Below are 19,525 nucleotides of genomic sequence, written 5' to 3'. Positions count from 1 at the left end.
ACAGCAGTAGCTGAAAAAAAAGCTTCAAAAAGAAGAGTATCACTGAGCAACATGTTGCAGCAATTCCATCATACTTTACTTTAATCCCATAGACTGAACAATAATTCTATTACTTTCTTCACTTACCAGTTCTACATACAATACTCCAATATACTGCAGAGATGTACTGAAAATACAGAGAGGAAACATTTTAAATTTGTAGGGCATATTGCTCAATTTCCTGGTCTAAAAAAACAGAACATTTCTTTTCAGTAAACAAGATAAGATGAGAGAGCAAGAAAAAAAGTTCTCTGGAGGAGCCCTGAGGGTCTTTCCCATTTACCATAAAAGATTCATCAAATTAGAAACAGGAAGAGTAACTCAAACAGTACTTCAAAAATTAACAAGAAAATTTTCAAATGGAAGACACCCAAAAAGAGAGAAGACTGATCTATTTGCAAGTGTACGTGTTCATGCTATCTTCCTTCCTATTACAGAAACTGTTCCTAGGCTAACCCCTCTACTCACGCAATAGGAAACCCCTCTCCTTAATCAAAGACTTTCCTCTTCTCTGGTACTAGTAATGTCTTCCTCTTTAATGAGTAACTCCTATTGGCGCATTTGTATCTTAACATCTTTCACTGGAATCCCTATTCCTCTTCAGGTACCATGGTTTTTTTCTTGTTTTTGTTTCTTTTTAGCAAAAATCCTTAAAATGGTTGTTATACTACCACCACTTCTTCCTCACCTACCATTTACTACCCAACCCATTAAGAATGCTGCTAATCATCTAATCTCTCTCTTGAAAACAAAAAGTAAGCAAAAACAAAGACACCCTTCTTAAGGATCACCCAGGCCTCTATCCTGTCTTTTTTCAGTCACCATCGAAAGCAACCTCTCAGCAGAATCTAACATACCTGGTTATTCCCGCTCTTTTGAAACACTTTCTTCATCTCTTTTCAAAGGCATTCCAATCTAGTTTTCTTTAAATCTAGTTATATCTTCTCAGTCTTCTCTGCTGGTTTCTCTTCATCTCCATCTCTGAATGTTGAAGTACTCCAAGAATCAGTTCTTCACTCAACTCTTCAGTTTCTATGCTCACTCTGTGGGTGATCTCATCTAATCCCATAGCTTTAAATACCATCTATATACTGTTGATGCCAGCCACAGTCGCTCCGGAGATCAATCTCATATAATCAACTACTTGACATCAAGAAATGGACACATAATAGTCATCTCAAATTTAACATGTTCAACTTCTGGTCCCTCTAACCCAATGCTGGTCCTCTTTCCATTTTAATAAACGGCACTACCATATACGTAACAGCTCAGGCCAAAAATTAGGAACCATCATTTATTTCTCTCTTTGCCTCAAATCCCACATCTAATTTGCCCACCCTATTAGTTCTACCTTGAAAATACATCCTGAATCAGACCACGTTCACCTTCTAGTCTTAAGTCAACATTCTCTCTCCCTTTAATGAATGAAACAGCCTTCTATCTACTCTTTTTGCTATCAGTCCTGCCTCTTGATTGCCCATTCTCCATGGAGCAGGCCAGATATAACTCATCGTTTTGAGTATATTCACAGGTATGTGCAACCAACACCAAAGTCAACTTAAAATGTTTTCATCACCTCAAAAAACAAAACAAACAAACAAACCCCCAAAACACCAAAAACTACCACTGTTAGGTTTCAACTCTTCTTTTCCCTAATAACTCCAGACCTAAATAAGCAACAACCAACTGATCCTCTGCCTCTGAAGATTTGACTATTCTAGACAGTTCATATTAATGGAGCCATGTAATTTCTGGACTTCTGTGACTTGCCTGTTATTTAACATGTCTTTGAGGATCATCTATGTTGTAGCATGTATCAGTACTTCATTCCTTTTAAAGATCATAAACCTAATATATATAATAAAATATTTTAAATAACTGTATACCACATTATCCATTTAGTAGTTGATAAACATCTTATGTATCTTTATCTTACGTCTTTCTTCCTTTGTCGCTTATGCTTTTGGTGTGGTATCAAAGAATCCACTGACAAATCTGAAGTCATGAAAATTTACCCGTTTCTTCTAAGAGCTTTACACTGAAGTCTGTAATCCATTTTAAGCTAATTTTTGTATATGGTGTGAGGTAAGGGTACAACCTCATTCTTTTGAAAGGGGCTATTTAGTTGTCCCAGCACAATTTGTTAAAAAAAAAACAAGACCAAAAAACCTATTCCCAACTGAATGGCATTAGTAAACCTTGTGTCAATCAGTGGACCACCAAAATGATTCTATTCTCAACTCTCAAATGTATTCCAATGATCTATATGCATATCTTTATGTCAGTACCACATGTCTTGATTACCACTCTTTATAGTAAGTTTTGAAATTACAAAGTTTGAGTCCTCCAACTTTGTTCTTCATTTTCAAGATTACTTTGGCCTATTCAAAGTCCCTTGCAATCCAAAATGAATTTTACAGTTGGCATGTAAACTTCTACATGGATGTTACCTAGGATTCTGATAGATTGCAATGAAAGTGTAGATCAGTTTCATGAACATTGTATGAATTTCCATCTACTGAGCTCTTCTTTAATTTCTTTCAACAATGTTTTGCAGATTTCAAAGTATAAGATTTTCACTTGTTTAACTTAACACTATTTCATTTCTTCTTTTTTTAAAGTAGGTTCCACATCTAGTGTGGAGACCAGTGGGGGGCTTCAACGTGCAATCCTGAGATCAAAACCTGAGCTGAGATCAAAAGTCAGACACCTATCTAACTCAGCCACCCAGGTGCCCTTATTTCATTCTTTTTCATGCAATCATAAATGTTTTTTCATTGTTATTTTAAGATTGTTCATTCCAGGTGTATAAAAAATTGAACTTTTTGTATGTTGATCTTGTATCCCGTAATATTGCTGAACTTACTAGTTTTAATAGTTTTTTTTTCATATTTCATAGGGTTTTTCATATATAAATTCATGTCAACTGCAAACAGAGTTTTTACTTCCTTTTTTCCAACATGGGTATAATATTTTTGCATGCCTAACTGCCCTGGTTGTACAATGGTGAACAGAGGCTGCAAGTGCAGACACCCAGGTCTTGAGTCTGAACTAAGGGCTAAGAATCTACTCTTTCACCAGCATGAATGATTCTTACTGTGAGTTTTTCATAGATGCTATTAATCAGGCTGAGGAAGTTCTATTCATAGTTGATTTATTTTCTATGTTTCTTTATTTTTATAAAAAGGTGTTGGGCTTCACCAAACATTCTTCCTGTGCCTACTGAAAATGATCATGTGGTTTTGTTTTTAGTTCCATCGATATATTACATTCACAGATTTTCAGTTGTTAAACCAACTTACATTCTTGGGATAAATCCCACTTGATCATGGTATGTAATCCTTTTCATATACTGCTGAATTAAATATCCTGCTATTTTGTTGGGGACTTTTGTGTCCATATTTAAGATACTGACATGTAGCTTTCTTGTGGTGTCTTTGTCTAATTCTGGCATTGGTACAGTGTCACTCTCATAGATTTAGTTATGAAATATTCTCTCCTTTTCTATTTCTTGGAAGTTTATGAGGAACTGATATTCTGATTTAAGCATCTGGCAGAATTCAGAAATAAAGCCATCTAGGCCTGAGCTTTTCTCTGTGGTATATTTTTTATTACTAATTCAACTTCTTGTCATAGGTCTATTCACACTAAGCCCCATTAGTCTTTTTCTACAACTGTATCCATTTCACTAAGTTCTTTAATTTCTTGGCATATTACTATTCCAAATAAGTCTTTATAATCCTATTTAACTTAAATTCAGCAGTAATGCCCCCTCTTTTAGTTCTAATCCTAGTAATCTCTCATTTTCTTGGTCAATCTAAGGTAATGCTAATTCCGTTGATCTGAAAGAAACATGTGCTTGTTTTATTGATTTTTCTCTTTTACTTTTCTATTTTGTTTCACTGATTTCTGCTCTAATCTTTTGTTCCCTACTTTGGCTTGTTTTACACTTAGTTTGCCCTTCTTTTTCCAATGTCTCAAGGTGAAAGATGAGGTTATTGATTTGAAATTTTCCTTCTTTCATAATATCGGAATTTACAGGTATAACTTTTCCTACATACATTTAATAAGCTGTATCCCATACTGCCTGCTTTTTTAGTATCTAGTGAATATTTTCTAATATGCATTGATATTTCTTTAATGTGTGTATATCACTTTAGTAGTTGTTGTGGAACTTGCCATGCATGTCTTAATTTATTAGAATCACGTTCTAATTTACACTACCTTAATTCTAGTAAGATACAAAAAATTATTCAAATATAGCAGTATTCCCCCATGGTATTATTATACATACTATATCCATAAATATTACAAATCAACACATTTTTATAATTGTTACTTCATATAATTCTGTGTCTTCTAGAAAAGATGAGAAAATATGTATTTATTTTGTTGTATTAATTTTATCAATCCTAGTCCTCTTCATTTGCTCTTGTAGTTTTGAATTACCATATTAAGTCATTTCCTAAGCTGTAATACAGCTCTGCTCTAACCTACCTCTTTTTTTTTAATGACTGGCAAATAGATCATATATCTGTATATTATGGGTATAATATATACTTATTGTATATATAACACAAAAGAAGAAAAATGTATTCATACCATCTTTATCGTTACACAATTATCCTTACTGGTGCTACGGATTAAAATTATTTGGGGTCACTTGCTTTTAGCCAGAATAACTTCCTTCAGTATTTCTTGCAAGGTGGTTCTGATAGCAGTAAATTGTTTTTATTTCAAAATATCTTTATTTCATCTTCAGTTTTGACTAACAGTTTTGCTAGGATTCTTGGTTAACAGTTTTTTCTTTGAGCACTCTGAATATGTCATCCCACTGGCTTCAAGCTTCCACTATTTCTGCTGATAAGTCAGCTATAAATCTGAGGTCCCCTTCCAAGAAATGAATCATTTTTCTTCCATTACTTTTAAGATCTCCCCCTGTCTTTGGTTTTCAACATTTTACTAAGATATGCCTTTTTGTGGATCTGAGTTTTTATCTTACTTAGAGTATGGTGAGCTTCTTAGATGTGTATTGTTTTTCAATAAATAAATGTGGGACTTTTCAGATATTATTTCGTTAAATATTTTTTCTGCTCATTTTCTTCCTCTCCTTCTGAAATACATACAAGGATGTTATTACACTTAATAACATCTCATTTTTCTCCATGGTTTTGTTCATTGTTCATTCTTTCTGTTCTTTGGGTATTTCTACTGATCTTCAAGTTTATTAATTCCTTCTTTTAAGAGTGGCTCGCTGGCTCAGTCCGTAAAGCATGTGACTCTTGATCTTAGGGTGGTGAATTCAAGACCACACAGTAGGTGTGGAGCCTCTTTAATAAAAAAGTAAAAATAATAAAATAAAAATAACAAAAACTGTTAAATTCTTTCTTTTAAAAAAACATATTTGTGGGGCGCCTGGGTGGCTCAGTGGGTTAAGCCTCTGCCTTCGGCTCAGGTCATGATCCCAGGGTCCTTGGGTTGAGCCCCGCATTGGGCTCCCTACTTGACAGGAGGGCTGCTTCTCTCTCCCACTCCCTCTGCTAGTGTTCCCTCTTTCGCTTTGTCTCTGTCAAAGAAATTTTAAAAATCTTTTAAAAAATGTATTTATTACAGTATACTTGATGTACATTATGTGTCATCTTTGCACAAGGGCCATGTTAATTGTCTCTGTGTTGTTCCAATTTTAGTATGTGTACTGCCAAAGCAAGCACATGTACATTCAAATGCACATAATTTAAATGTGCACTTTGGTGAATTTTGGCATATGCACATACCACAGTCAAGGCAGTGGACATATCCATAATGTCCAAAACTCCTTGCACCCCTCTGTACTCCCATTCTTCTTTTTTAAAAAAACATTTTTTTTAAAAGATTTTATTTATTTGACAGAGAGAGTTACAGCGAGAGAGGGAACACAAGCAGAGGGAGTTGGGAGAGGGAGAAGCAGGCTCCCCACTGAGCAAGAAACTCGATGTGGGGCTTGATCCCAGGACCCTGGGATCATGACCTGAGCTGAAGGCAGATGTTTAACAGACTGAGCCACCCAGGCACCCCTGTACTCCCATTCTTCTTCGCCATCCCATCATCATACCCCCAGGCAACCATTGAACTGCTTTCTGTGACTCTAGGTTTTGCATCTCCTAGAATTATATATAAATAGAATGTGCAATATGAGCTTTTGGTGGTGGTGAGGGCTGGTCTGTCGCCTTCCACTCAGCTTATTTTGATAGTTCTTCACGACTGTGGTAACAGTTCATTTTTTAAAATATTTTAAACACTTCTCCCATTTTGTTATGAAAAATCTGTGGGTCTCTATTTTTTATGTATTTTTCCAACTTTATTGAGACTTAATTGAAATAAAACATTGTTTAATGTGATTTGATATGTGTACATGTTGTGGAATGATTACCACAATAAGGTTAGTTAATATATCCAACAACTCACACGATTACCATCTGTGTGTGTGTGGTGAGAACATTCAAGATGTATTCTCTTAGGTACTTTCAATCAATTATGTAATATAGTATTGTTAACTATAATCCCAATGCTGTACATTACATTCCCAAAACCTCATAAATGCACAACTGGAAATCTGTACTCTTTGACCAACATAGCATTTCTCCCACCATCACTTCCTGCCCCTGGCAACCACGATTTTACTTTAAATTTGGCTCAGATTCCACGTTGTGGAATGTGAATTACGTTTTCGGTTGTTGTTTCAAGGTATTTTTGATTTCCCTTTTGTTTTCTTCTTTGATTCACTGGTTCTTTGGGAATATATCGTTTAATTTCCAAATATTTGTGATTTTCAAATTTTCCTCCTGTACCAATTTCTAATTTCATACCTCTATAGTTAGAAAAAAGATATTTAGCATAATTTCAGTCTTCAACTTGCTAAGATTCGTTTTGTGACCTAACATATGATCCTCCTGGAGAATGTTCTGTGCATGCTTGAGAAGAATAAGTATTCTGTTGCTATTGATAGAATGTTCTATATATGCCTGTTAGGTCCATTTGGTCTATGGTATAGTTCAAGACCAATGTTTCCTTATTAGTTTTATGCCTAAATGATCTATCCATTGTTTAAAATAGAGTACTAAAGTTCCCTATCATTATCATATTGTCTATTTCTCCCTTCAGATCTGTTTCTTTTGCTTAATATATTTAGGTACTCTGATGCTCAATACATATATATTTACAACTGGTACATCTTTTTGATGAATTGACCCATTTTTCATTATATTATTCCTTCTGTCTCTTCTTAGTTTTTTGACTTAAAGTCTACTTTGTCTGGTATCAATTCAGATTCCCCTGCTCTTTTGGTTTCCACTTGCATGGAACTGCTTTTCCATCTCTTCACATTGAGTCTGTGTATGTCCTTAAGACTGAAATGAGTCTCTAGCAGGCAGAATATAGTGGGGATTGTATTTTTTATCCTCCCAGACACTATGTCATTTGGAGAATATAATTCATTTGCATTTAAAGTAATTATTTATAGGTAAGAACTTATAATGCTGTGTTACTGTTTTCTCACTGATTTATAGCTCCCTTGTTCTTTTCTTCCTTTCCTGATGTCTTCCTGTGTGAAATGAAGTTTTCCAAAGTGGTATACTTTGATTCCCTTACTGTTATCTTTCATGTTATCTATTGTAGGTTTTGCTTTGTGGCTACCATGAGGCTTACATAAAATATCTTAAAATGTATTACTCATACAACAGTGTATTATATTTGTAACAACTTCAATCATATATAAACACTCCACCCTTCCCCCCACAACATTTTAGGGTCTTGGTGTAAAAATTTAACTTTTTATATTGTATATTCATTATCACTATAGTTATTTTTAGTATCTTTGTCTTTTTAACCTTTATACTAGAATTAATCAACACACCATCTTACAGTTTAAGAGTATTATGATTTTGACTACATACTTACCTTCTTCAGTTTTATACTTTCATATTTTTCATTTTATTAGTTAATATTTTTCATCTCAGATTGAAGAACACCTTTCAGCATTTTTAGTAAGGTTTGGTGATGATTAATTCCCTTAGTTGGATTTGGGAATATCTTTTTCTCTCCTTCATTTCTGAAGGGCAACTTTGCTGAATAACGCATTCTTGGTTGTTTTTTTGTTTTTTTTCTTTCAGCACTTTGTATCATCCCACTCTCTTCTGGCCTACAAAGCTTCTGTTGAGAAATCTGCTAATAGACTTATGGAGACTCCCTTGTCATGTGATTTTTTTTTCCTCTTACTCCTTTAAAAATTGTCTTTTACTTTAGACAGTTTTATTATAATGTGTCTTGGAAAGAATCGCTTTGGGTTGAAATCTTGGGGAAACCTATTAGCTTTATGAACTCAAATGTCCAAATTTCTCTCCAAATTTGAGAAATTCTCATGCATTAGGTCTCTATAACCTTTCAACCCATTTCCCCCTCTCTTCCTCTGGCACACCAATAAATGCAGAGATTATTTTTATGGTATACCATGGTTCATGCAGGCTTTCTGCACTCTTTTGCATTTTTTTGTTTTCGAACTAGGTAACATTAAATAATCTTTCTTCTACTTTGTAATAATTTCTTCTGCCTGATGATTTCCATCTCATTTGCTTTCCCTAAGCTGGCGATGACTGCTCAAGCATGTGGTTTCTCCCAATCCCACAGAATCCAGTTTTATGCATGCTCACTGGCCATCTGCAAAGGCTCATTCTGACCATTCCTGCCCTCAGCAGCATGCATAAGAAGGCAGTCACTGGGGGCAGGTGTGTCTGGGTGAGCTGCACAGAGGTTGGTGGTACCCATAGCCCAGCTGAAGTGATCAGTAGGGGAGACAACCTTATGAACAGAGTTCTTGATAGAGTTCCCAAAGCAGTTAATAAAATGTGTGTTCCTCTCATATGTTCCATTCTCAGCCTTAGCTAGTGTTCTCCCAGCAAGACTGTCCACCCCCAAGTTGTGTAGTTCACAACCCAATATTCTGGAAGGATTGAGAAAGAAATGGGTTTTGGGAGTATCCCACACAGCTGGGGAATCCAGCACCTGCTCTCAATTTCCCACATGGAGAAAATCATGGGCAGAGAAAGTCTCTACTGGCATTGAGTTGTGCTATCTTGGGGGAAAGGTGACACAGGTAAAGTAAAACAGCTCCTTTCACAGTCTTCAGTGGATCCAATCTTGGATGTTTTTTGGTCCAAGCATGCTGAAACCTGATAGACCCCTCGACTTCCACAAAGGCACTCTGGTCCATGACTGATTGTCTAAATCAGTGTAAAGTTTATCCTAAAACTCCTGAAAACACCTCTCATTAATTCTTTTGCCGGCTGAAATTTACTGTTGATCCCCTCTAGTGAATTTTTGGTTTCAGCTGCTGTGCTTTTCCACTTCAGAATTTCCAACTGGTTCCTTTTTTAATAATTTATATCTCTTTAATGATATTCTGCATTTGATATGACACTGTCATCATACTTTCCTTTATTTCTTTAAGCGAGATTTCTTTCAGTTCATTGAATTTAATGGCTACTTTGAAGAATCTATGTATTAAGTCCAACATGTCACTCTCATAACCAGTATCTACTGCCTGCTCTTTTTTTTTAAAAAAGGACATACAGGTTATTTTTTCATGTTTCTTTGCATGTTTCACAATTTTGTGTTGGAAACTTGATATTTTAGATAATATATTGTACCAATTCACAGTACTGGTCTCCCCACTCTGGGACTTGTTATTTTTTTATGCTTGCTTGTTTATTTAGTAGCTAGATAGCTTATTTCCCTAAATTCTATTCCCCTAATTCCTATACTGTTAAACCTCTGACTTGCTCCCCTGGAGAGATTTGGCTTTGCCTATAGTAATCCTAAAATGAGAGCAATTTTGAAAGAGTACTTGGACGACTCCTCTGACCACCGTAGATATTAAACTCCACTAATTATGGCCAACTGCTCTATAGTTTTCAAGAATGCACTTGGGTATAAACTACTCCACAGAATAAACTAACCAAACTGACATTACTTTGAAGGGATTTTCAGAGGTCCATGTTTGAGATTTGTTCTGACTCTAAGAGTCAGTCTCCTCCCAGTAAACCTATACTTAAATCTATATGTTCAATCAATCTACCAATCTCCTCTCCAATTACCTTTCACCACAAGGGCTACTGTTTTTGAGAGTACCCTTAGGCTTGAATTTCTCTACATTCTACTGTAAATAAAGTCAGTTTCTCTGGGAAGGGATTAGGAGCCGTTTTATGACACCCTTCTCACTACAGGGAAAATCTGAGCCACAGTTGTGAAGTTAGGAGATGGAACAATAGCATGTTTTACCCTGAGTGACATTCCATCTTTAGAAGCTGAGTACATGGTGGTTGTAGGTGATATAGTAGTCTCAAGTCTTCTTGGTTTGTCTGTACTGGTGGGGAACCACTATTTTAGAGGCTAGGGCAATTGGACCCTCAGTATTCTAAGTAGCACTGTGCCCAAAGGAGAGCCTCTATCCCAAGAACAAGGGCTGAGCAAAAAAAGGGATCCCCCCGCCCCATCTCTGAGTCACACTTGGCTAGCAAAATGTAGCTGGAGGCAGGATGAGAAACACAACTGCCCTGTTATTCCCTGGAAGATAGCCCTCCAACTAGGAGTCAGGGGTGGGGGTCGGGTGAGAATCCTGTCTTCTTGATTGCACTGATAATGGGGTTACCATTTTGCTCAGCTGGGATAGATGAGGGAAGCAATAGGTCTTGGTTCAAATACCACAGATTCTTTACCAAACTTTAGTAAATTTCCTTGAATAAATGTTTCTTTATTTGCTATATACCCTTTAGAACATTTCCAAAGACTATAAATCATTGTTTGTTTGTTTTAATCACTGCCACCAATTTTGCTAAGGAGCAGGTCCACGCATCTCCTTATGCTGCCATGCTATCAGCCAGTGAGCTTTTTAAAATGTAAATCAGGGGCGCCTGGGTGGCTCAGTGGGTTAAAGCCTCTGCCTTCGGCTCAGGTCATGATCCCAGAATCCCAGGATCAAGCCCCGCATCGGGCTCTCTGCTCAGCAGGGAGCCTGCTTCCTCCTCTCTCTCTCTCTCTCTCTCTCTCTCTCTCTCTGCCTGCCTCTCCGCCTACTTGTGATCTCTGTCAAATAAGTAAATAAAATGTTTAAAAAAAAAAAAAAAATGTAAATCAGATCATGCCCCCATTGAAAACTCTCCAAAAGATTCCTTCACATTTATAACAAAGTCCAAATTTCTCCTAAGCTCTACAAAGGTCTACATGATGCAGGCTCGGCCAAGCACTGGATATCAGTTTACCACTTTTTATTTCCTTTTGTCACTCTGCTCTAACCTCTGTCCTAACAACGGTGGTCCTCTACAGGATCTGTCTTCTGTTCCCTTTAAAAAGCTTTCCTCCTGGATTTCTCCTTGGCCTTCTTCCCCATTTCATTCAGGTCTCTGCTCAAATGTCATTTCAAGACATTCTCTAAAATAGTACCTGCCCTTTCTTCTTTATCCATGTATCCCACTCTGATTTTCTTCACAGCACCTAAATTTACTTAACCTATTCATTTTCTTATGTGCTTAAAGTCTGTTTCCTCCATTAGAATAACAACTCTTAAGAGGGTAGGGGGCTTTGCAGTCTTATTCACCACTGTATCCCCAGTATTTAGTACTTGGCACATAGTCAATACTCAATAAATACTTGTTGAATGAATAAACTTAAACAAGAACTGAAGTATTTTTAAAGCGATTTACATTTTAAAAGGCATTAACAGTGTTCTTCCTAATATTCATAAAGACAATGATTAACAGAGTATGGGGAAAAAAAGTAAAATAGTTGTTCATTTGGCTTAGAAAATATAAACAAACAAAAATGGCCAATATCAAAGTATTTAATATTGTTTCAATAATCCTAAAATTTATTTTTATAAATTACACTGCTGATCTGCCCTTGCTTTTACACTACATATACCAGAACCAGAAGAAATAATCATCTCTAATTTAATGAGAAAATAAAAACAATACTAAGGTCATAAATATTTCCACTATGACCGCTAGTTTTCACAATTGGGGTATTGGAAGACTTAGAAGCTAATCAAATTGAAAATCCTTAATCAAATATAAATTTGTCACCATCACTAATTATAAATAAAAGTGTTTACTATTAAAAAAGTTAGGATACTATTTCCCTTTTTTCAGTTGCACTCCATATACCTTCCTATTATAGGCCAAGTTTTGCAATGAGCCTAGCAAGGCTAAGCAAAGGAATCTTAGGTTATGGAGTTTTACCTTGAGTCCTGTTTTCTCGTCATCACTTCCATTATTTGTAGATGGTGTCTCATCTCCTTGCCTGGAAACCAAGACAAAATCTTCACTATTAAGAGTAGATACAGAGTCTGAGGAGACACTGATTTTTCCAACAGAAGCCTTGTCATCCATGACTCAAGAATGAAGCTCAACTCATGAATGATTAAATATTTTAAAAATGCCTGAAAAACAAAAACCATAAAGATACTCATATAGAATGTCTGCCAGATATTCAGTTATGCTCTAATTCTTACAAAATACATAAGGAAAAACTTAAAAAAATACTTTCTAAATCTCTTCCCAAGACTTTCACTACTTACAACTTAGGCTTTCTATTCCAGATAATAAAGAATTTGATGCTATTCAGGGCCAAGATATTTCAGATTAAAAAATAACAAATAAAACAGATTCCCTTGAGAATAACTTCCTACCTACAGTGATTTCTTTGGCATATGTTACGACTCTATTGTTAGACCTCAAAAACTATGAAGTACTAAACTTCTGTTTTCTAACCTTTAATTTGCAAAGCTATACACATAAATGAAATTGAAAGCACACAGGACAATAACTAAGGTTTTTCTAATGTTACTGATCCTTGAATTTAAAATATTAATAAGATGCTTTTAAGAAATAAAATTTCATATTCACACTCAAGAGAAATAAATTCAAGACAGAGCAAATTCCTTACATAGCAAGAAATCAGAAATCCATTAAAAACTCCTATCTTCCCATCCCATGGTTTCTTAGAATTCAACTCAACATGAACATTACCAGTAAGTTTCATGCCAAAAATTCCCAGCAAGAAGTATAAAAATATCTCACTTATGAAAAGCCACTCAATTATTTATGGACTCCTGGAATAAAACTTAAACTCATCTACCATTCAAAAACCTGGTTCTGAATACTTTATGGCAATGTTCCCATTTGGTTGCCAAACGGCAACAAACAATGCAACATACTCAGAAAGCTGTAACCAATAAACAGTAGCTCCAGCTCTATGCTCATCTTGTACCCCAAAGAGGTAAAGGTGCTGAGAGTCTATTTAATCTCTCCAATTAACAAGCCTTGATTTATGCTTTGTGTTTTTAACTGAACATATATTCATTGGGCGCACACCATGTGCCAAGCACTATGTTCCCTCCAAAGGCTCACAGCTAAACACTGGGCAGCAGGAATTACACAATCCCTGAGTATTACCGTGAAACAGACAAGAAAATGCAACCCCAAAAGAAGGTAATTTACCTAGGCATAATTAACTACCTACTGCTTCCTATTTAAACTAATTTCCTTGTTTAAATGGCTATCATAGCTTTACATTTCATAGGACTAAATTTAGATGTATACTGTGGCATTCAAAGACACTTCAAAATGTACTTTTTGAAAACTTTCTCTAATGTAGTTTTGCTTCATCCAGTCAATGAATACTCACTAAGTGTTTAGTGTATAAAGGATAACACATGGTAAACAAGAGAAAATCGATTTTTGCCCCAAAGGAATGTATACTGCAGCAGAGAACAGAGGCACATTGAACAGGTTAACAGGTATTGATTTAGGGTAAAGAAAACTATGGGAACATGTTTGGAGAGGGACCTAGACACAAAAAGTTAAGGAATATAGTCACCTGAAACTAGTAGAATATTGTATGTCAATTATACTTCAATAAAAAAAAATTATTAGAAGAGGTAATGTCCTTACTAAAGATATATACTTTATTTTAAGATTTTATTTACTTATTTGACAGAGAGAGAGACAGCAAGAGACGGAACACAAGCAGGAGGAGTTAGAGAGGGGGAAGCAGGCTTCCCGCTGAGCAGAGAGCCAGATGCGGGACTTGATCCCAGGACACTAGGATCATGACCTGAGCCGAAGGCAGACGCTTAACGACTGAGCTACCCAGGCGCCCCAAGATAGATACTTTAATAAACACCCATGTATTTGCCCTTATTGGATCCTCTTACTAAAGTGGTTTCCTTGCTTTTGTACTCCATCATCTCCAACTCATCAATTCATGATCTAACTCCTTTTCCTAGTAGCTTGCCAATCCTCATCCCAGAACCAAGTAAACTGCTTGCCTTATTTCTGCTCCTCTAACATTTTACATTTTTATAGCATGTATTGCGATGTATTACAATTTGATGGTAACTGCCTCTTAATTTAATCTTCACATCATTTATTACACAGATAAGGAGATTGAGACCTAGAGTGAGGTGTAACTTGTTCAAGATAATGGCTGCAGTGTAAGGTGGTTAGAGGCAAAGGCAAAAAGTGAACCCAATTATCTGTTATTCCAGAAGCTATGCTCTTTCTGTCAGATTATGATACCTTTCCAATGCCACGAATCTGGGCCCTGTCCCAAAACACTCAGTATTGGGTAAAGGAATCTATATCTTTTGTAGAACCTGCTCATACTTCAGGCAAGGTTCTTCATGCTTAATTAGATTTCCATTCTTTTAAATTGTGATTAATAGAATGCCTCAGAAAGTTCTCTAAAGCTATGATCTGAGACACTGACTACTTTCTATAATATTATAGACTCAAAAAACAATATACTTTGGTATTTAAACACTACGGAACTGAGAAGACTTGGCCGACTCCAAGTTCAACCTATTTCCTTTGAGGAGGTGATAGGAAAATATACTTTATAAAATACTATTTGTTTTGGCACCTGTAAAAAAAACTGAATCACTAAGTGGGGATGAGGTTTATCAAAACATGAAGTAGTACAGGAAAAGTTATACAAAACTCCCCTCCTCTGGCCTCCACAATAAAGAGGTGTCCCAGAACCTGGTGTACTCCTGGCAAAGCTGTATTTGCAACCTCTCTGGAGACCACGAGGAGTAACTGTTTTGTTTTTAATCCCTACTTTTATCATTTACCAAAAGAAGCCCCTACTGTAATCCTTCAGAGTGCAATTCTAGGTCTGAACCTCATGGATAATTAAAACAAGCTTCTTCCTCCAAACATCCTGCACCACCAGCTCTCTTCCTACTTTTCCTTATAATATCCATCACCATTTGACACATTTTATGTTTTAATCATTTGTTTTTAAATATCATGTAAGCTAGAACCTAAGTCCCACCAGGACAGAGATGTGTCTGTTTCATTAACTGCTGTACCTTAGCACCTGGAACAGTGCCTGGCTCCATCCCAGGACACTAGCATATAGTAGGAGCTCAAATACTTGCTAAAAAATTAGGATAAATGGTAAATAAAGATGGAAAAGAATAAGAGCCACCCAATGAACAGGTAAGATCATCTACTGACTGACAGAACACATGTCACATTTGTGACAGTAAAGCACACAATTAAGAGCTGGAAAAACCTAAGTTAGAATACTGGCTGTACTACCTAATAGTGTGAGCTTTGTCATAATGAGCCTTAGTTTCCACAAGTGAAAATGATGTACTATCTAGCTTACAAAACTACTGTAAAAATTACTAAGGAACATATGTACACCTTATTTATTAACACACTAAAAACAGTATAAGCACCCAGTAGTTACAGCTTTTTAAGCTAACTTCCAGTTTTAAAAGAATTAACAACTATCAGAGCACCTGGGTGGCTCAGTCAAGTGTCTGCCCTCAGCTTAGGTCATGATTTCAGGGTTCTGGGATCGAGCCCTGTGTTGGGCTCCCTGCTCAGCAAGGAGTCAGCTTCTCTTTCTCTCTCTGGCACATCCCCCATCCACCCTGTGCTGTCTCAAAAAGTTCAATAAAATCTTTAAAAAAAAAAAATTAAAGAATTAACAAGTATCAACTGATTAAGGTAATTCAGTTTCAGAAACACAATACTAGAACAAAAATACATAGCTTTCTTATTTTCCACATTCTAATTTCTTTGTATCTAAATAAATGTGAAGGAATACTCTAATGTTTTACCTTTATATGATACTTTACAGATTACTAAAACATACACATTCTTAATCTCATTTTACCACCTAACAATTCTATAAGGTAGACAGAATAAGGATTTTTATCCCATTTTAATAAGATAATATACATACATGGATCCTCGTATAGGTAGGCACTAGTTATCTCCTTCTTTTAAACAAGTGACAACCTAGACCCTAGCATATCTAGTTACCAACAGGGCCAGATTGGTGAGTCAAGTTCAAGGATGTTTCCTTCTCTATCACCTTTTAAAAAGTCAGTAAGTCACTTAAAATGATAGGTGATTTTGTTTATGCAGCCTCCAGCATCAAACCCAAAAGTTCAATTGTTAAATTTTTCAGAACTTCCTTTACTACTTTTATCCTTATTAACATATAAAAGATCCCTAGAGATTTTCTGATTGAAGATTAGGCTCATGGGGGAACCTAGCTGGCTTAGTAAGTAGACACGGTCAGTCAGGGTCATGAATTTGAGCCCCATGTTGGGCACAGAAATTTAATAAAAAATTTTTTTATAAAGGAGCGCCTGGGGACACCTGGATGGCTCAGTCAGTTAAGTGCCTGCCTTCAGCTTGGGTCATGATCTCAGGGTCCTGGGTTTGAGTCCCACATCAGGCTCCCTGCTCAGTGGAGAGTCTGCTTCTCCCTCTGCTGCAGCGCCCCCTGCTTGTGCATTCTCTCTCGGGACAAATAAATAAAAACGTTAAAAAAAAAAAATGGGGGGGGGGGGCGCCTGGGTGGCTTAGTGGGTTAAAGTCTCTGCCTTTAGCTCAGGTCATGATCTCAGGGTCCTGGGATCGAGCCCCACATCAGGCTCTCTGCTCAGCTGGGAGCCTGCTTCCCCCCACCCCCTGCCTGCCTCTCTGCCTACTTGTGATCTCTGTCAAATAAATAAATAAAAATCTTAAAAATAAAAAAATTGGGGGTGCCTGGGTTGGTTCAGTTGGTTAAGCAGCTGCCTTCAGCTCAGGTCATGATCCCAGGGTGCTGGAATCGAGCCCCACATTGGGCTCCCTGCTCAGCGGACAGCCTGCTTCTCCCTCTCTCTGTTTGCCACTCTGCCTACTTGTGCACTTTCTATTTCTGTCAAATAAAATCTTTTAGAAATTTTTTTAAAAATTAAAAATTTAAAAATTACAAAATAAAAAGGGGCACCTGAGTAACTCAGTGAATTGAGCAACCACCTCTTGATTATGGCTCAAGTCATGATTTCAGGGTTATGGGATCGAGTCCTGCATCACGTTCCATGTTGGGCATTGAGTTAGCCTGGAATTCTCTCTCTCCCTCTCCCTCTGCCTGCTGCTCCCCCAGCTAGTGCTCTCTCTTTCAAATAAATCTTTTTTTTTTTTCCCCTGATGGGCAGCTTATTTTATTCTTTTGTTGGACTGATCCTTTTTTTAAAATTAACATATAATGTATTATTTGTTTCAGGGGTACAAGTCTGTAACTCATCAGTCTTACACAATTCACAGCACTCACCGATAACAGATACCCTCCCCAAATGCCCATCACCCCACCTCCCCATCCTTCCCACCCTCCTCCCCTCCAGCAACCCTCAGTTTGTTTCCTGAGACTAAGATCTCTTAGGGTTTGTCTCCCTTCCTGATCCCACCTTGTTTCTTTTTTCCCCTCCCTTCCCCCCAACAAAGCCCCACCCTGCCTCTCAAATTCCTCATAACAGAGAGATCATATGATAATTGTCTTTCTCTGATTGACTTAACTCGCTTAGCATGATACCCTCTGGTTCCATCCATGTTGTTGCAAATAGCAAGATTCTGTGTTTTTGATGGCTGCATAGTATTCCATTGTATTTATATACCACATCATCTTTATCCATTCATCTGTTGATGGACAGATAGGTTCTTTCCATAGTTTGGCTATTGTGGACATTGCTGCCATAAACATTCGGGTGCACGTGCCCCTTCAGATCACTACATTTGTATCTTTAGGGCAAATACCCAGTAGGACAGTTGCTGGGTCATAGGGTTGCTCTATTTTCAACTCAAATACATCTTTTCAAAAAATTTTTTTAAAAAGAAAGAAAATTAGTCTCATGATATCAAAACTCTTTACAAACTTTTAGCCTAAATTTACTGTTCTGTGCCCTAAGTGACAATTTATACTTAACTATACTTCTGCAAAGATCATGGCAAATAATGCACCTGAGTCTTGTCAAAAGAAGATCATGTTCATTCTCAATCTCCTCTTTCTTAGAGACCCAGCTAATGGGGAGTAAAATGAAAAGGAAATGGGGCACCTGGGTGGCTTAGTCGGTAAAGCATCTGCCTTTGGCTCAGATCATAATCCCAGAGTCCTGGAATCAAGTCCCACATCTGGCTTCCTGCTCAGCGGGAAGTCTGCTTTTCTCTCTTTCTCCCTCCATCTGCTCTCCCCACTGCTTGTTCTCTTTCTCTCAAATAAATAAAATCTTTAAAAAAAGAAGAAGAAAAGAACTGCCCATGATAAAGTTTCTTTTGATAGTCCCTCAAGAGTAGTGGGCTACTGGGCAATCGGTGTTTACTTTTTAAAAACTCATTTTTTGGACAAAGTACTATCAGATACTAACATTCAGAGGAGGAACATAAACACAGCAAACTTGCAGTGGCATGAATTTGCTTATGTGCAATTAGTAGAGACAAAAATCACCTCCCAATAAGTGACCTACCTAACTCAATAAAAGAGGTGTGAGTGATACTTGTAATTGAACTTGACATGCTTGAGACAAAATGTGCTAGTTCCCAGCCACTATTCCAGGGCTCTAATTCATCTTTATTTCCTTGAAACTCTTTCCTCCCAAAGTAATATTAACTGCCTCCACCTCTACCACTTTCAATAGGACACTCCAGTCGAAGAGCAGTCCCTCTCTCAAAAATCTGGCTCCTCCATCTCTCACCAACCCTTATTGAACCTCCTCTTTTTAAAACTTAATTTAAAGCCTCATCTGTGGGGGCACCTGGGTGGCTCAAGTCGGTTGAGCATCTGCCTTTGGCTCAGGTCATGATCTCAGGAGTCCTGGGACTGAACCCCATGTTGGGCTCCCTGCTCAGCAGGGAGTCTGCTTCTCTCTATCCTTCTACCCCTCCACCTACTCCTTCTCTCTCATACGCTAATAGATAAAGTCTTTAAACACACACACACACACACACACACACACACACACACACACACAAAAAACACCTCATCTATGGCCCTGGGTATTTTACCCTCTCAGCGTCATTTTTTTTTTACTTTTTTTTTTTTTTTAAGATTTTATTTATTTATTTGACACAGAGAGATCACAAGTAGGCGGAGAGGTAGGCAGAGAGAGAGGGGG

At 37.0% G+C, this 19,525-nt stretch overlaps 1 protein-coding gene and 1 pseudogene across 7 annotated transcripts in view; both read right to left on the bottom strand.

The window, feature by feature from the left end:
• Positions 1–19,525, bottom strand: part of RABGAP1 (RAB GTPase activating protein 1) — a 152,015-nt gene that overhangs the window by 123,091 nt on the left and 9,399 nt on the right. Inside the window, exons 1-3 of one of the 7 annotated variants that reach the window (XM_032865801.1) lie at positions 12,306–12,393; positions 897–1,179; positions 127–166 (exon numbers count right to left, since the gene is read on the bottom strand). The exons of 1 other annotated variant lie outside the window; for it this stretch is intronic. Coding sequence is in view for 4 of the 6 variants with exons in the window: in XM_032865797.1 (XP_032721688.1) it covers positions 127–166; positions 12,306–12,451 (186 nt within the window). In the remaining 2 variants the exon portion in view is untranslated. Of the gene's footprint in view, positions 1–126; positions 167–896; positions 1,183–12,305; positions 12,506–19,525 lie in introns of those variants that run through there. 5 more of the 7 variants (XM_032865797.1, XM_032865799.1, XM_032865800.1 and 2 more) reach the window with 5 other exon arrangements.
• On the bottom strand, positions 5,634–5,750 carry LOC116872891 (annotated as a pseudogene).

The sequence above is a fragment of the Lontra canadensis genome, unplaced genomic scaffold (genome assembly GCF_010015895.1).
Source record: "Lontra canadensis isolate GAN:19392208 unplaced genomic scaffold, GSC_riverotter_1.0 scaffold30, whole genome shotgun sequence".
Classification (NCBI taxonomy): Eukaryota; Metazoa; Chordata; class Mammalia; order Carnivora; family Mustelidae; genus Lontra; species Lontra canadensis.
Note: the sequence above shows the minus strand (reverse complement) of the source record. Positions and strands in the feature narration are given on the sequence as shown.